The sequence below is a fragment of the Linepithema humile genome, chromosome 4 (genome assembly GCF_040581485.1).
Source record: "Linepithema humile isolate Giens D197 chromosome 4, Lhum_UNIL_v1.0, whole genome shotgun sequence".
NCBI classification, from domain to species: domain Eukaryota; kingdom Metazoa; phylum Arthropoda; class Insecta; order Hymenoptera; family Formicidae; genus Linepithema; species Linepithema humile.
In genome coordinates, this window is record NC_090131.1 from 26,698,348 (window position 1) to 26,716,162 (window position 17,815).

Sequence of the window (17,815 nt, forward strand, 5' to 3'; positions counted from 1 at the left end):
TTCTTTGACGTCAAATGATTTATTGACAGATACATCTATGATAATATATACAACAAGAAGTAAACTGCTTATCGAAAGGAGCGGAGCCCGCCACAAATAAAGTCCTATTGCGAAGTGATATATCTTTATCACTACGTCTATTATGTTTAGCCTTCGGTCAGAAAGTTACACGAAACGTTTAATACAATTCTTCGATAGCACATGTTAAATTACGCATTGGTCGGATTTTCAAATAAGTTACGGCGAAACGAGTAGAGTACAGTAAAAGCTACAAAGGCCTGTAAAACACAGATTCAGACATCGGAATCGCAATATTTACTCTGCGTAGAAGACTGTGATTCGAAGAACTATAACTTATATTGAGAGAGGTGAAAACTACGCTTCATATGAAAAATCACTCAACGGCAATCATATCCTTCTCTCTCCAAAACTGCGAGCTGCTTCTTTCCAAAAATATATCTACCGTTTAGAAAAGAATTTCGTTGTGTGTACGTAAGTGTGCAAAACGTCAAGGTCGCAGTGTACTTACAAAACTAGCTGCGTAAAAATGTAACATCGTTATGATTCAGTCAACGGACTAAGTGACCTCGAGCAATTTACGCCAAGTTAATACATTCGCGCGACCCTCTCCTGTCACGCTGAAAAGTTTTCAGCGAAAACGATGCTGCCGGGACTGTATGTTTCGCACGGCGAGAAGATCGATGCGTAGTATATAGATTCTCGGAAATGCGTAGGCACTTGCCTTTTAAGTATATCTAAATAAGTGAGTAGTGATCCGACATGATACAAGTATTTCGCAATAACGTACAATATATACGAAGTTTCACTTCGATTTTGCCTTCTATTTGCGGCAATGTATTGTTAACGACAGTATACTCGGCGAAAGATAAAATACAACTTTCAGACGCAAAATATTTGGTGTTACGGTTAACGTATTAAAAGATATTTGATATCGAGCGAAACAGACATATGTACATTTGCACGAAGGAATTGTAAGTAACAAAATAAAAGTCGATGACAACGAGATATTAACGATTGATTACGACATTCTCGAAAATACTATCATTAGAGATACACTGCGTTATCTGCGCCGCGTCCGGCACAAGATTATGAATTATTGGGCCAGACTGATTTGTACAAAAATATAATATGTGTACATGTCTCGTCGTCTCTTTGTTTCACAGCCTGTTTTAAATGACACGTAGCATACTCATCTGCCGACAATTCTGGTAATCGAATTTTTCTCTTTGACATTTTCTCTCTTACGCAATTAACAGTGGAATATAATTCTCTGCGTTTCATCTCAACAGAGTTTGTATATCAAGTATTAAGATTTATCCCGACATATATAGCATGCTCGGCATACAAATATTTAAAACACACTGTGCGTTCGTCAATTTATTCCTCTCGTGTTAAATCTGTGTAAATTCTAGATTCTACATTCTATGCTGTTAACAATTGTACAGTTTTCCAGGTCGCCACTCGCGACTTGGTTTCAAAGTTCAGTTTTTTTTTTTTTTTTTTTTTTTTACAAAATACTCTGCGTTCCTCGTACATTTCGCACATTGAATAAACGTTTACATGAAATAAAATTATAGCTGTTTTAAAACAATAGAAATTAACTGCATGAGTAACAATGTGAATTTCAAATTTCTAGCCAAGGGTCAGCATTCGCTCAAGCGTTATCTTACAATCAAACGTGATAACAGAACAAAATATAAAGTAATGATGATATTGATGTCCTTCACAAAACACTTCTTTAACAAGTAAATTTTGTAATGCAATAACGTATCTCAATGGCAAACTATAATAATCTCTCTCTTTCTCTCTTTTATTACATCATATTAATTCACGAAACTTAATAATTAATATTCTCGAGGAACAAATAAATCAGAATTATCCATTCATTAAACTTTTTATTTAATAAATGATATACTAGCAGAGAAACAAAACAAGAAAACTAATCGTTAATTATAATGCGCACATAGATGTTCCGTTATATACATAAAAGATATTTATGATTCTTCAATGTGACAAGGAATATAACAGAATAAAACGTACAGCTACGGAGATTAAAATTTCAGAACATTAAGAACTATTATTTTACTTTTTTTTTAAAATATCGAGAGAATATAATTAAAGAAATCGGTAAAAATATAGAGAAGTACGTAAACGCAAAACGCAATACAGCCTCTGGTGCAAAAAACGACGGTGAAAATACTTACAGATTATTATTTCGGGAAGGCAGAGTAGATATGCTATCTTTTTATGCTGCTTGTTAATAGTCTCCTTTTATTTTATACAAACTATAACCTGCTTACACTCTACGTTCTGATATAATCTAGCCTAAACGTCTCTTAACATATGCATAATCTAATCATAATACACACATCTCTCAGTCTATTCTGTACATACCGCTTGGCGCAAAAGAAATTTTCGCTTGTCGCTTTTTTTTTGTGCGCCCAAGAGACATTTAAAGACCGATACAAAAGACATACGAAAGACCCTACACGCGACACAATATTTCGAAACGATTTATTTCGACAAGTCCTTACTGAGAAAAAAAATGTCCTCGTAAACGTGTCGGACATCGTAACGGGTCATTTCGGCTCGCAACCCACTCTCCGGGTTTCATTTATCCATTGTCAGTAGATAAGGTAAGATAAGGTAACGCTACAGATCGTGTGATTAACATCGCTGCAGACAAAATCCGTGTCGCGAACCGTTAATCGTCTTGTGTAGAAACAACTGCTTCATTCGACCATACACAGCAATAGGCGCAATGCGCGTAAAAATTACGAAACAGAAACAACATTCTTCTACGGACGGTCGGTTATAAAAAAAAAAAAAAAAAAATTTGAAAGGAACGAGAAGACAAAAGGCGCGTACATCACGGTTCATCCGTGATCTGATTGCCATCGGCGAGAAACGAAACCGCGCGATGAATTTTTCGTAATAAAAAAAAAAAGAAAGAAAACAAAACAATCCAACAAAACGCTTTTGCGAATACTTTCGCCGTCGTGCGGATTGAAGTGAAGCAAAGAATTCACGTTGCCGCATAATTTGAATTTATAAAACGCATGAGTGGAAGCACAAAAATGATATTTTCATATTTGTCGTGCATTGTGTAGCATTGTCCCTACTCGTGAACGAAATTTTCAATCGGTATAAATGCAGATCGATGATTGACTAGCAGTGCTCTATTAGCATCTAAAATAACGTAAATCTCGCAGATACAAACGAAAAACCATAGTCGATAGGAAACGTTCACCACGTGATGTGTATTGTGTGTGTGTGTATGTGTGATCGACATATTGTAACTCAATCATGCTATAATACTTCGTCTCTTAAGTTTCGTCGTGAATTGTAGTCGAATGATGCACAACGACCTGCAATGCCGATAGTTCCGTAGATAATGGCAAGAGAGAGACAATCATTAACTTCGCATCATGAGTTCGTAGATCGAGGATCGCAATTATCGCATACGCCGCGGAGCCTCGTGCGGAGCTAACGGACGACACGAAGAGGGCTAACAGATCCTAGGACGAAGGACGTCGCTTTCCTAGACGCCCGCCTCCGTGTCGGTGGTGCTGCCGTGGTACTCCTGGGGCTGAGAAAGGGAAAGAAGTGCATCCAGACCTAATGATTCAGCCGGATCTGGCGGGGATCTCGACTACAATGTTTAACACAAAAAAAAGACTCGCACTAGATCTGTAATCCGGTTTTTCAGTGATAAACGTATAATCGACAAAACGATGACGCGAAATAAAATTTTTGTCGAATAAAAATTCACCAATTTCAGGCGTGTTACATGTATCGCTTACATGCAATTCGTATCTATGAAATAAAATGTATAATTCTGCCGATAATGTACAATGTGATGATAATGAACGTAATTGGAAAATATACACATTTGTTTTTGGAAAAATTAAAATGGAAAAAAGAATGACACGCGATGCGCATTGTTTTATTAAGCCTTCCCGGGCGCTTTTTTCCTTACCGATGCATTTTGATCGGCTTCTTTACAGTTGCTACAAATATAATCGTCTTCCTCTGCGATATCTGTGCGATCCAATCCGACACAATGCATATGGAACCAACCTTCGCAGCCACCGTCACACTGAACCCAATCAACTTCCTTACCTAAATAACAAATGAAATAATACGTGAAACATCGATAAAATAAAGCTTAATTTAAAAGAACAAATGCGGGTATAATCAAAATCAAAATATTATCAAACTAAAAATATACATACAAAAATAATTCGTATAACATTCGAAACACATGCTACGTGATCAAAAAAGTTACGTACACAATCATTGGCAATATAATGTTTATTGCACACAACAATTGTTCATTATATATTACGATATATAATTCTTATGTATCGAGAACATGAGTGACGCTTATAGAAGATATCATTAAAACCACGTTGCGAATACATCGACAACAACGTCATCCTTACCACTAGGCCGCAGACAGTTAACCGCCGCGCAATCATCCTCTTCGTCCGAGCTCTCTTGCTTTGTCTTCTTCGTGCGATTACCACCTCGCTTCTTAGGGATTTCCTCACTCTCGCTCTTGCGTTTCATCTGCAATTCATATTTGACTGAAATCGAGCTGTCTAATGTTCGCGCAACCGTCAATCGCATCTATTGTCATAAGTCGTAAAATGTCTCGAATTTAAACTTCCTATAACACCGATCTATTATTGAAAAATTTATTTTTAGCGAGATTCGAGATTATTGCGTCAAATGTGTTAATATCAAGATTTATTAGAAATTTATTGAAAAAAAAATTTAAAGTGAAAGATTTAATTCGAGACACGATTGTCACAGAAAAATCAAGTACCTTTCGAGGTCCGCGCTTCACAGGCACCGGCGAACTGCTCTGCCTCTTCTCTTTGGCAGCAGGGCCGCTTTTGCTCCGTTTGACTGCATTCTTTTCTTCGACCTTTTGCCGTCCAATTTTCTTCAATAATTCAAATTCTTCTGATTTTCTCTTTCTACCCCGTTTCTTCACGTCCTTTGCCTCCTGATTGGCGTTCGTTTGAACTTCGTCAAACGACTTGTATTTCCGTGTAGTGTTTTGCGTATTTACGTGACTTAAAATACGCCATATATGCTGTGTCTCGTCCAAGGCGACTTCCAACAGATCGCCCTCCATCATGAGTTCCTCCAAACGTGACCTTGCACTTGACGATAACAGGGCCAGCGATTCGCCGCCGTTATCGCTCGATTGATTTTTTCGCCGAACTTTCGAAACTGAAAACAAAAACAACATAAAACATAATTACTCTCCGATCGAATATATTTCAAACATGTTGCATATATTTGTCACAATTAAGAACTTACTGTATGAATATGCGTGTTCATTACTGTTGAAAGTACTACAGGTCGGTTCGTCATCCATGGCGATAACATCGTCATCGTCATCCTAAAATATCGAATATTTATTTACATTTTATTCATATGTATTCATATGCTTGAAATGTTTATGCAAGAGTCATGATTATAACCAAGTTAAAGCAAATTAGATTTATAATTCATATTGCAGTCAATACTTACTGCAGTACTAAGCGCGCTATCATCCGAATGTACTCCGCTGAGGGGTGCGATAGCTTGCACTCTCTGATGCAGTTCGGGATTATTCGCTGCTTTCTTCAACTCGCTACTGATAATTTTCTCCGTCTTTTCCCTCGCCGCGGCTTCTACCAATTTTTGCGACATCATAGCCAGCTTTCCCAGTATCGACGAGATCTCTTCGGTAGCCAGTGCTTGCCTCGCTCGATCCTAATAGACGTATGCTTAGTTAGACATTGTTTACTTAGACCAGCGCTCGGAATTAGTTTTACTTCTCGGCCGATTTTCATACGTCAACGCCTACTTTCATTCACAGCGCCGACGAGCGTTAGAAGCGGCGCTAACAAATGAAGTGGTATTAGAAAAACTACTTTATTTGTCTTCTAACGCTTGGCGGCCAAACCAAACAGTAGTTGCGGTGCGCACAATGAGGAGAGAAAATAGGCATTGACATATGAAAATCGGCCGAGAACTAATCTCGAGCACTGACGATACGAAAACGTGTTTGATTAGTACACTGACCTGCCAATTCATTGCACGCTCCGTTAGGCATTGCAACGCCTCTCCTTCTGGTAGGCGAATCTGAATTTTTTGGAGGCTCACCAGGATGGCTAATATCGTTTCCAGACGAGGTCGTCGAGAACGCAGACAGCACGGACACAGGAATTTCATGTCTGTCGGGCCTGGTGGTTTACCTTTGTACGATGTTTTAGGCAGCGGCACGCAATTTGCTACAAAATAAAAATTGATAGATATTTTTATGAGATAAATAAATAATAATTATTAAATTAATTATGGCAATGATTAGTTTCTTACAATTCATATTGCCACACTTACTGTGGAACCAATCCTTGCAGAGCTCGCACTGAAGCATGATGCCGTATCTTGGTCGTCGACAGACGCAATACTTGGCGTCTTCCACTTCCGCTTTCATCTTCATCAAGTTCCTCTCCCTCAGACTCCTCATCGCCTCCATCTCTCGTGTCTCCGCCAGCTTAAAGGCAGCCACGACGGTCGCCGAATCGCTGGAGTCGTCCAGTTTCGTATCACAGACATAAACGGCGCCCACGGATTCGTCGCCTTTGTTTTTCTTGGTTTTCATCGCCTGCACGCCGACGCCGATCCGTGGCGACAAGGCTTCCATCAACGTGTAGTGCGAATTCTTCCTCAGGAATGTCCTCGCAGTCCTTTCTTTCCACGCTTTAGCCTGTGACAGGGTGGATTCCAATATCGGAAGGGCGTCCAGATGCAGCGGTATGTTTCTTCCCTTTCTTATTAGATCATCCAGAGTATCGTAATACGAAAAAGTTTCTTTCGCTTGTATGTCGTCTACTATTTTTGTCCAGTTCTTTGCCTTGTTTAGCATGTCTTGAAGAGTGTCCAAGCTCGGCAGGTATGCTTCGACTTCGTCCGCCTCGTGAATAAACTCTTCCACAGCCGTGATTGTACGTCTATTTTTCGTCTGAAGAAACGCCTTGGCCTTTTCTTCCCATTTATCAATCGCCTTTGTTAACGCGTGCAATTCCGACAATGTATTCTCGATACTAAAATGAGGCGGTATTATCATGCCCTTCTCAATCAACTTTGTCAGTTCTTCGCGACTGGCCGATTTAGGATCGTCCTGAAGGGCTTTTACTTCCTCGAGCCATTGTATTTGCGCCAACCTCTGCAAAATAAAATATTCAATTAATAAATTTTGTTCAATTAGTAGTTTGTATTTTTAAGGATAGATGTATATTTGTGCGATTGCATACTTGTTTCAATTTCACGAGTTGAGGCAATTCAATGCAGATGGAATCTCCAAAATCAATGCATTTTTCCAACTTTTCAATATCGCAATCTTCCACTTTAGATTCCAACTCTTCCGCATCCTTCTGAAACTGTAATACCTGATCCAAGATAAATTTTACACCGTCTGATTCCTTTAATTCACAGCATAGATTGCTTATTTCTTTGTAGAAGAGTGTTAGTTCTTCAACAGTAAGTTTATATTTTGTGTCAACTGTATGCCTGGTCCTAAACAACAAAGAATTGTATAAAATAAAAAATTGCTCACGTGTCAAGAATCTTATTAAATAAAATTTTACACTTCACCAACCTTGTACGCTGTTTATTGTTCAAGAGTTGTTGCGCAACACTCGCGCACTTCTCAGCATCTTGTACAGCTGTGGTTAAAGCTGTCAGCAATTCACTCTCTGGGAACTTCTTGTTCTCAGCTTCATTTAGGAGTTCTTTCAACTCGGTCAGCTCAATTTTGTCGTTTTTGGGATCCATCGCTTCTTTCACTTTGGTCACCCATGAGTCGAATGACTCAGCTTTGAGCTTCAACTTCTGCAGCATGATCGGTAATTCGTCCAACGTATATCGATAACGAAGTGTGTGTTTCTCTGGTGGACAGTTACAAAGTTCCGCGTAATGTCTGAGACAAACTAACTGCGAACTGTGACACGAGCATGTAACTGCACTGAGGAAGCAGGTGGTCTTACATGCTTCACACTGTCTTTCATCATCTGGCAAAAGCTCAAATGCCTCACGTTCTGCTTCTGTCACGCCCTAAACAAAAGAATTTTTCCATACTCAAATATAGAGTAAAAACTTTATCTCATTACTTTTCAACAATTTTTAATGCAATATCACATGGAAATAGTACAAAAGAAAATAATATTGATTGCAAATCTATATTTCACTGGCACACATGGCATCCATCTGTAGAGATCAAAGATGACGCGTATGACGGGACTTGGAGCGCTCACGCGATCAATTCGTCGCACCACCGCAAGCACTTAGCGCACGGCCGCGGGCGTCCATGAGAAATCCGCGACACAGCAACAAGGAAATGCAGTTGCGTGTTTAGCATCATGGCACAAGGCTTCGAAAACATAACCTTACTCACCTATATCTAAGTTACATAATTCAGAGGCGCAGCGAATAGGCATTGGCCAGCCAAGGCCGGCCGCCACGACTACGAGAACTATTTCAACGATGAAAACACGACGACGATAACAACAACGGGTTCGACAGACTCGCGAATTGTGAAAATACGTGGCGGCATTAATTGAGTTTATAACGTGGACAAGACGGTCCTACCAGAACTCTAACACATACAAAACGGTCGGCAATGTCACGCGTATACACATACGTATTTTACCGCGCGCGTACCGCGTATGCGTGCGCGTGCGTGTATGCGTAAGCGGGTGAGCGCGCGTTGTTGGCACGTATGTACTACTTGACCTGAATATGTTGACCTTTTCGCCACAAAATATTACCAGTATTAACATATTCGGTTTCCCTCTTTCTCCCTCTCATTTTTTTCTTTCTGTTAGAAATAAGACCATATTCGTGTTCTGCATTTCACAAAATTGTTTAATTGAACCGCAAAAGCAAAGTATATACTAAAAAACATTATTATTAAAAACTATTATTCTAAGACATGTCAAATTTAATATCAAATAGCTATATTTAACAATAAAATAGGGCATAAATAATTTTACTATTATAATTAGGGAACAAATAGAAAGAAGTTTTAAATGATTTTAGAAAATACTTTTAAAAGATAAAACATTTGAAAACAATGATTCATCAAAATCTAATTAAAACCCCTTTAAAAAAATATTTTAAAATGCTAATTTCAGAATAATAAATATTTTTACATTAGAAACAGAGTCTGATTCTGTGTTGCTAATGTGTTGATAATGTGTTGTTTCAAAGACATATTTATACATAAACTCACCCATTCCAGCAAATTCTTTCGTAGTTTTTTCTCGTCCTCCACCATTTGCAGCATGTCGTGATACGTAGCGGTTGCGATCCCGATATCTAATGCATCTGGATCCAGAGACATTTTGCAAACCAATTCGTCGTGAGAAAATACACAGAATCTCCGCAAATTTGAATAATGCGTGATGCAGTCCCGTCCAATTTTGAGCTGATAAAAAGAATATAGTACTATTAGTATAATTTTTATTATTTTAATATAATAGAATATATATAATCGAGTAAGATTTGAATCCTTGAATATTCAGACGCTACAACTGTGTTAACTTTGCTCAAGATCTAGACGAATCTTATTGCATAAATAATTAACTTACCCAATCAGCAGGTGCGAAATTCACAGCTTCTGCGAAATTATAGCCCTGGTTGAAACCAGCATGATACGCTCTCGGAAATGTCACCACAAACTCGCCTGCATGCTGATCAGTTCTGTATACTGGCACTTCTGTTAAACAATTACAAAATTATGTATTCAACTCGTAGAAGAAAACCAATTATGCATTATCATAAATATTATCATGAATGAATAATTTAAATAAGTTTTTATTCAAATTAATATTAAAATTTTTTTTAATGATTTATTTGCCTTCATATTTTCTAGTTGAGAAAATAATAATGACGTACTTTCTTTCATCAATATGTTCGGATTCATAATGGTAACAAGTTGATGCAATAGATCGGGCTGACTGTGAAATAGTTCCGGCGCGGCTGATTTCATAGTGTGCTCGAACCGTTCCGCTTGTTTACCCGGCACTCCATACCATGTCTTTGGTTCACCCCAGTGAAGGTAATTAATGGAATAGCTCCAGTGATCCTCATTGTGCCAGCAGAATGTCGCAAAGCACATGCCAACGTACATCCAAGGAACTTTCATACCGCTGATATCAGCGTTAATGTGACCTAAAACGCTGCCACCCAAGACCGGCAGATTGTTTAGATTCCATGAAGATTCGGCATACTCCTGATCGCAAGTAAACAAGTTAACGCTGGTTTTGGTTGGAAATCCTGATCCATGATCCATCGTGTGTAAATCTGCACCATATTCCACAGTCACGTCCTCATCAATCGACGATACTATTCGCCAAAATTCTTTCTCCACTAGCGATGTTGGAACCATCTGCAAAAAAATTATATAATTGTTAAAATTTACAAATATGTGTGTGGGTTAAAAAACATATTTTTATATTTGCTGTAAATAGAAAGAGAGAAAACATACATGCACGGGCATATTGAAGTAATCGCTCTTGAATTGATCAGCCATTTCTCCGAATTGCTGCAGCGTGTATTCCCTCTGCGCCTGTTCGAAACCGAACGCCTCCATCGGTTTTGAAACCTCTTCAGCGACGCACTTGGGACACCGCCAGTCGCCCTTTGGTATTTCCGTCAAAGGCGGCAAAAGGCAAAAAGTGTGATAGCTGTCGTCGCAACCATCGCATAACAACATGCTTTCTTCGTTATCGCCTCTTCCACAATTGTGGCAAATATATTTTGCCAGCTAAATAAAAGGAATAAAAGTTTAATTAATATTTAATTAAATTATTATATGGTAATTTAAGTATCTCTCGTCATCTTTTTGCAAACCATAATGCAAACAGTGAATTATACTTACAGGATCGAAATCATAAACAAGTTTCAAGCCGCGCGTTTTATTAGATTTCTTTCCCTCTTTGGTATTAAAACCAGCCATTTTCGGGCCTGGTCCATAAAATTGTAACTTCTTGAGCTCCTTGCTCTTATCCGGGTCGGAATTAAAATTCTTGATTTTAATTTTGTCCTTGCACTCGTTGTCCGAGTCGCACTCCTCCTTGCAATCCTCTTGTTTAATCGATGGATCTTGCTTCTCATCTTGTCCGGAATAGCGCTTGGATCGCCGTGAAAATTTTTCATTAGGTGGTTTAATTTGCTGTCGAGATATTATACCATGTGGCTTGTAATCGCGATCTCTCTTCTCGTTCTTCTCGTCCGACTCTGGTTCGATTTTCTGCAAAAAAAGAATTATAATTTTTTCGTTATATTATAAAATCGAAGATGATTGCAAATAAATGATCATTATTATTAATAAATTTTACGTTTAACATTTTTACAATTTGTACATTCTTTTCTGCAGAATAAACTTGCACTTACAATATCTGACAATGTCTTTCCTTGCGTGAATACGTCAAAAGGATATAAAATTCTCTCGTAATGATTCTTCAATATACTGCCTACGCTTCGTCCGGATGGATAACCCAGTTTATTGGCAATTTTTGCCCACCTTCTTTCCTTCGTTACAGTTTCTATGCCGCCTGTAAGCAACGCTCAATTAAAATCATGACGCAAACAGCATAAAACATGTGATGTATAAGAACATAAAATTAAAACTAACCTTCGTCTGTGACTATTTTATGTAAGGAATACAAGTCCAGCGCCTTGCGTTCTACAAGCGGGATCTTCAAAGAGGAACCTTGAAGCTCCCAGAATTTCGCGATTTGATCTAAGAAGTTCAGCTTTATCCTGGTCTTAGCTTCTAATTCGTTTAACCTTTGTATTCTCGGCACAAATTTGAACTTGTCCACATCTACAGCGAACGGTGGCTGCCAATTCTGCAACAAACCGCAGTGCTTTATAAATATTTATATCAACAGAGAGAGAGGGGGGAAAAAGTTGAATTAACGCATTTATCTCGAGCAGATAAAAATTCTCTTTCCTAAGGGTCAAGCCCTGAAAGATATTCCGGCTATCTCAGAGTAAACTAACGATCGTACTTCACATCGACAACGGTTATTACTTATTCACGGAGCCGAGCATCCGATACTACTTATAGGCGCGGTTAGTATACGTGGCCCTTACTTAATGTATCTAACATGTAACGCTCGATAGCAAAAAATACGGAAATAATTCAATTTTCCAATAAAGTTTCCTTTTTCAAATTTAAAAATTGATCGGGCTAAATTTAAAAAGATATCAATACCTGAAATCCGTGTTAAAATCTAAATATTGGATTATTCTGACCCGAGAAAATGTTGTAATGTAACACTTGGACAATAAATACATATTTAATACATAATGAACATCTTCTATTACTATACAAATATTGTAAAAAGTCTTATAATAGACATTCGCTACGGTCGTTATCTTATTTCATTGTTACAAGGTAGCAATTGAATCAATTATTTGTTATTTATAGTTTACTCGCGGTGAGAACACTCGGGAGTCTTTACATGATTCGAGAGCGAAATCTAGATTGTCTTGTAAAATTTTGTGTATATTATTAATCAATACTCATAACAATATTACAATCCAGCAACTCGTGTTTCTAAATATATATCGTGCATACAATTGCTTACATCAGATACAAAAATTGCGTGATAAAAATATCAGATGAAGCAATCAATAAACGCTCTAAATGCTTCCTTACGCGATAATGTATTAACCATGCAAAGGTTATTTGAATTTAAAAGTGCGAAAAAGTAAAATGTAAATATGCTCCAACTTATCTCGTATAACATGGACTTAATTAATTAATCAATTAATTAATGTACTTTCATATTTTTCATTCATCTCGCAAATTTAGATGTAACTTTTATGCACACTGCACTCTCTATAAAGGAAGTAAATTCGATTATCGATATTACTTAATTAAGTTATAAATTAATTAAATTATGTGTACTAGATAATAATTAATTTATTATATATATTAACTTATATAATTTTTATTTAAATTATTCCAAAAAAATCCTAAATAAAAGATTGAAGATAGCACATTAAAAAAAATTTATCTTATTGTTGCCAAGATAACAAATTTCGTTCACTGATCTCTTTGAAATTGATGTCTTTCAAAATAGTAGACATTAAAAACTACAAAGCGCGCAATTCTCGTAAATATTTAAACACATTTTTGCCTAGAAGGATTAACTTATGTTTTAGATTGACACAAGATTCTGGGCATTAACATTCAAGTCTGCTGTTGCGGAATACCTTGTACACGCAGCATTTAAAACAAGCAATGAAGTGTATCGCTTAGATAGCTTAATTCTTATTTCAAAAAACGTACACACACTCGTAATCGTAAAGCACGTTGATCAAGTCGTCGTTTTACGAGCAACGCCCGTACGCTTCTACAACTACTTCCGTAATGGCGCCGTGCTCTCGGAAAACATCAACTCTCTAGAAAGCGTTGGAGGTCTTCATCATATATCCCGTTGTATGTTGTATTATGCATTGTCTGTATATATACAACGGGACACTCAATGAAGTATCAATGTGCTGCAGCGTACTGACTCGTTTAGCGAAAATTAAAGAGCACAAACTCCTAAAAGTTTTATCAGATTTGTTGATAATTTTTTATTTATCAATACAAGAGATAAATAATTCAGATTACACACCAAAAAAGCAAAATGAGAAAGAAAGTTAAATACGTACTAAATATTCAACGGAATTTAGAGAAAGTTTTGTTGATTCTTTGGCAAAATAACGTTTAAAAGTGTTTAATTAAATTTTAAAAGTAATTAAAAAATAAGAATATATAAAGAATATATAAAGAATATATGGAAATGCTTAAGTTTCGAAGCTGTCAATGACGCCAAGTTTATTGTCACTGTTCGCGAGGAAATCGTAAAGCGAATGATAGAAGACTTTCGATAAACTCAGCACGTCGAAAACTACACAAGTTCCTGCGCACTTTTAACGGTTACACTTTGATGATTTCGAAGATTATCGACGCATTTCACTTTGTACTAATAAAATCAAATTTTCATATATAAAAAAAATACATTCTTCATATCTGCGTTATTCTTTTCACTTTCTAGCGTGATAAAAGAAAACTATTTTAAAATTGACCAAAGAAAATTTCAAAAAAAATACTAATACCACTGAACTGTGATTTCAAAACATTATTTCACAAAATACAGAAGTAGCGAATTTCTATTTATTCGTATTATGAACTTTTATCGATATATAACATTATTTCACATTATTAAGAATTTTTTGAAGAATAATTTTCACTGCGCAATATCACTTCTTTAGCTAAGTTCAGGTATCACATTGCACATATTATAAACAATAAACAACATACTTTTTCTTCAGTATTATAACATTAAACAGATAAAAACGATGCATATCGTCATCATAAATTATGCGGCAGCACTCGTTAAATCGATCGTAACAAATTCAGAGAAGAAAACAACTCTTAAAATTTCCTCCTACGATGAGAATAAACAATCGGCTACGGCCGGGATAATTATTAAGTATCGATTAGCCGGCATGGGTAAAAATCAATAATTACTTGAGAGCTTAGCGCCTTGATACTTTTGATACACCTGCCCGGGAACGACGCGAAACGTGTCGAAATCATTGTTATAAATGCTATCTTCGTGTGGCAATCCGTTCTTGAGAAACATACGCGATCATTTATTATTAAAGATTATAATTACTTCGATGGCGCCTACGGCGATGTCGCTCAAAAATTGCAACTCGATACGGAACGAGGAAGGCGAGCTGGATAACGCAAATTTGATAAAAGAGCGAAAACGTAATCAAGCGTGAAAAATATGCTTGAATAATGAGAATCAAACTCTTCAATTTTAGATCTGTATGACGATACGCTGGACGACACATGCGATTGCTAGACTTATGTAATTCAACTGTCGTCATTATCTAAGCATTTAAACGTTGTAACATTGTGTATTCCTTTTTTCCTAAAGTTTCGAATACGCTTCAGCCGCACAACTATTTTTCCACGAAGAACTGTCTTTACGCTGAAAATACGCATCAGCCTCATGTCGATCACGCGAGCCATAAAATCCGTGCAAATATTCGAGTCGCCCACACCTGTCGCCAGACGCAAAAAAAAGGCATGATTTCCGGCTGGAATTTTTCCTCTTTACACACGGAAACAAGATGGTGGCGCAAATTGTTTCTAATGGTGGCATAAATCGACGACGTGGTTATGCCAACGAATTGCGGCGAGGCTCCGCGAAGAATGAAAACTCCTGCTGTGCAGGGAAAGGCTTTGAGAGTTCGTTAAGAAAAATACGATTCAAAATCGGCCTATCGAGAGTTATCGGAGTGAAAGGTGATGACAGCGTGGAAAAGAATGATATCATGCGGCCAAGCTGCAACGCAGCCAGTTGAAGATTCTCTTCTTTTTTCGAAAACACACCTGTTATTTCAAGGTTCAATAAACGAGCGAAAGGGATGAATGAGAAGATATCGCAGGATGCGAAAAAACAAGGAAGATCGCGTTGCGTCGAAATAAGAACACGTTTCGGCCGCTCGGAAGCAAACGCGATGATAACGGGATCGCGCAGCCGTCGATAAATTTCGATAAAATCCCAGCGCGGCGAGTGTGTTTCCCCGACCACCTCTGCCCCAGGTCTTCTGATACTTTGCACAACTTCCTCGAAGTGAAAGAGAGCACATCGCATTCTATTGTCTCGGCCATTTTATATGGCGGATCGCTTGGTAATATCGTTATTACACGAGAATTTATTGTCATGCGAATCACGCGAGGCCACGTTTATTTAACGTATAGAAATTGTTATATTTGCTCCATTATCGATTTACTATTATTTTTGTTGCCACTGTCATTGATATCGACGGTGTGTCCGCGAGAAAATTTCAAAACACGCGTTAACACCGTCACGTAGCGTTCACACGTAAATTTTTTTCCAACTTTGTTTCTTTATCTCGACGGGAGTCACCGTAAATTTCTTTTCCTCGTTTTTCTTGCCCGTCTCTTCGGCCTTTTTGGCCGAAGTCCCGCGACGCAACGCGTGACAAGTACGGTCATTACTTCACAGGCAAAGAAACATGGAGACGCTGTTGGGAAAAAACCAGCGTGCACACCGAAACATTCTCCGAAGACCCCGCACGGGGATCTTCGTTTTCTCCTCCTCGTCGTCGTTGTGGTTATCATCGCAATCGTTCACGATACTGCATATAAGATAGTCATTCGTAAAAACGAGGTCGCTCGTCGCTCGAGGACGTGCAGCTCTCGCCGTGCCCTTTCCTTCGGAGCGCGTGGGAGAGGAGTCCATGTAGGATCGATTTCTTCCGACGTTTTTTTCGTCTGGACGGCGATGATAACGGCGACCACGACGACGAGGAAGTTGACGATGACAACAACGGCAACGCTCGCTGGGACGCGCATCGTGAATAAAGAGCCCATGCATTCGGATTTGTCCGTCCGACAACTTTTGCAAATTTTACTCACAGGCGGTGGTTTAATCTTGCAGATACCGAAGATCTCGGCGATTGGCCGTATTTTCGCGATGTAGACAAGCGGATCGTAGAACTCGTCGATGTGGGGCTCGAATACCGGCGCCTCTGGCGGCACCGTGAACTCAAAATCGTTCTCAGTGCGTTCGCAGGTCATGTCGCGATTATTTCCGCAATTGCGGCTCTCGTTGTTGCTCTTGGAACTCATCATTCACGGGGTATCGGCAGGCACGCTGCCGCCGCCACCGCTGCCGCCGCCGCCGCCGCCGCCGCCGCTGCTACCACTCGACGGTCGCTGCTGGTTAACTGCTGCCTGGCACGTACGCACGACACACGCGCTTTAAATCCGAGCAAGGATTTCGGCACGTCGGGCACCGCCGCCGGGCGACGTTTTCACTACTTGACCCGAGGCGATCGCGTAAGCACGTAATCACGACTTCCCGGACGGATCATGCTCCTGTATGCTCGCTGGACGCTGTTGCCGTTTGACAATGAACGACGCGCGACGGACGCGAATCACGCGACGGATGCAACATCGAAGTTACGCGACGCCTCACACACGATCTACCGTGACTGATCGCTCTTCTCCCTATTACGCTCACCATCCCCACTCCACTTGGCGAGAGTAACGGCTCGACAGTAGTGCCACCATCGTGGACGAACCGTGGACGTATAAAAGTAGACCCCACATTGGCTATGTGTACTTGCTCTAACATCCTGAAGGAGAAAGAGAATATAGGATCCTTTTCTTCTCATTTGATGCGCAATTGTTTATTGTCAAAGGAAAATGCAATGCCTCGCCTATCTCTCGCCCTCTTTTCCATGAATGTTGACACGACGAATCTGTAGAAAATTTGCCGATTCGCTATTCGGGTCTACTTCTTTATCGTCGGAACGAATGGCCATCGATGGTGATCCGGCTGGCTGCCATTTTACCATGATCTCGCGCAACATCACGTGACGTCCGACTTTGCGCAGGCAACGTGGTGACGGTGCATATAAAAAAAATTTCATTATTTTTTGTTTTGATATAACGCTAGCGGGCTTGATTACGTAATTCCAACGTGTCATATGAAAGCCGTAGCTTGCAGAGAATGTGGAAACAATATCTTGCTCAGTATCGAAGCTATAATGAAAATAGTTTCGCGCGTGCGTAGAGTTGATTTATAAGACATAGCGGAAGACGGACTAGATTTTGTTTACGAGCTATAAATGCGACGGGCACAATGATGTGCGCATGACCAATCGTCTTTTCCGCTTTGCA

General features: G+C 38.9%; 1 protein-coding gene across 4 annotated transcripts; it reads right to left on the bottom strand.

The window, feature by feature from the left end:
• Positions 1–17,207, bottom strand: Kdm5 (Lysine demethylase 5). Of its 4 annotated transcripts, none has more exons than XM_067353016.1 (18): positions 16,547–17,207; positions 11,720–11,936; positions 11,479–11,639; positions 10,964–11,335; positions 10,571–10,849; positions 9,979–10,471; positions 9,672–9,799; positions 9,314–9,508; positions 7,682–8,136; positions 7,338–7,599; positions 6,400–7,249; positions 6,106–6,314; positions 5,569–5,793; positions 5,356–5,437; positions 4,853–5,265; positions 4,467–4,593; positions 4,001–4,143; positions 1–3,610 (listed from the first exon to the last, which is right to left on the bottom strand). In XM_067353016.1, exons 1-18 carry the CDS (start codon positions 16,760–16,762, stop codon positions 3,563–3,565), a joined length of 4,875 nt encoding a protein of 1,624 aa, XP_067209117.1. In that variant the 5' UTR covers positions 16,763–17,207; the 3' UTR covers positions 1–3,562. The 4 variants fall into 4 exon arrangements, with proteins under 4 accessions (XP_067209117.1, XP_067209116.1, XP_012221465.1 ...); XM_067353015.1 differs by having other exon boundaries at positions 1–3,673; positions 16,547–17,206; XM_012366042.2 differs by having other exon boundaries at positions 6,421–7,249; positions 16,547–17,195.
• Positions 17,208–17,815: the final 608 nt, after the last annotated feature.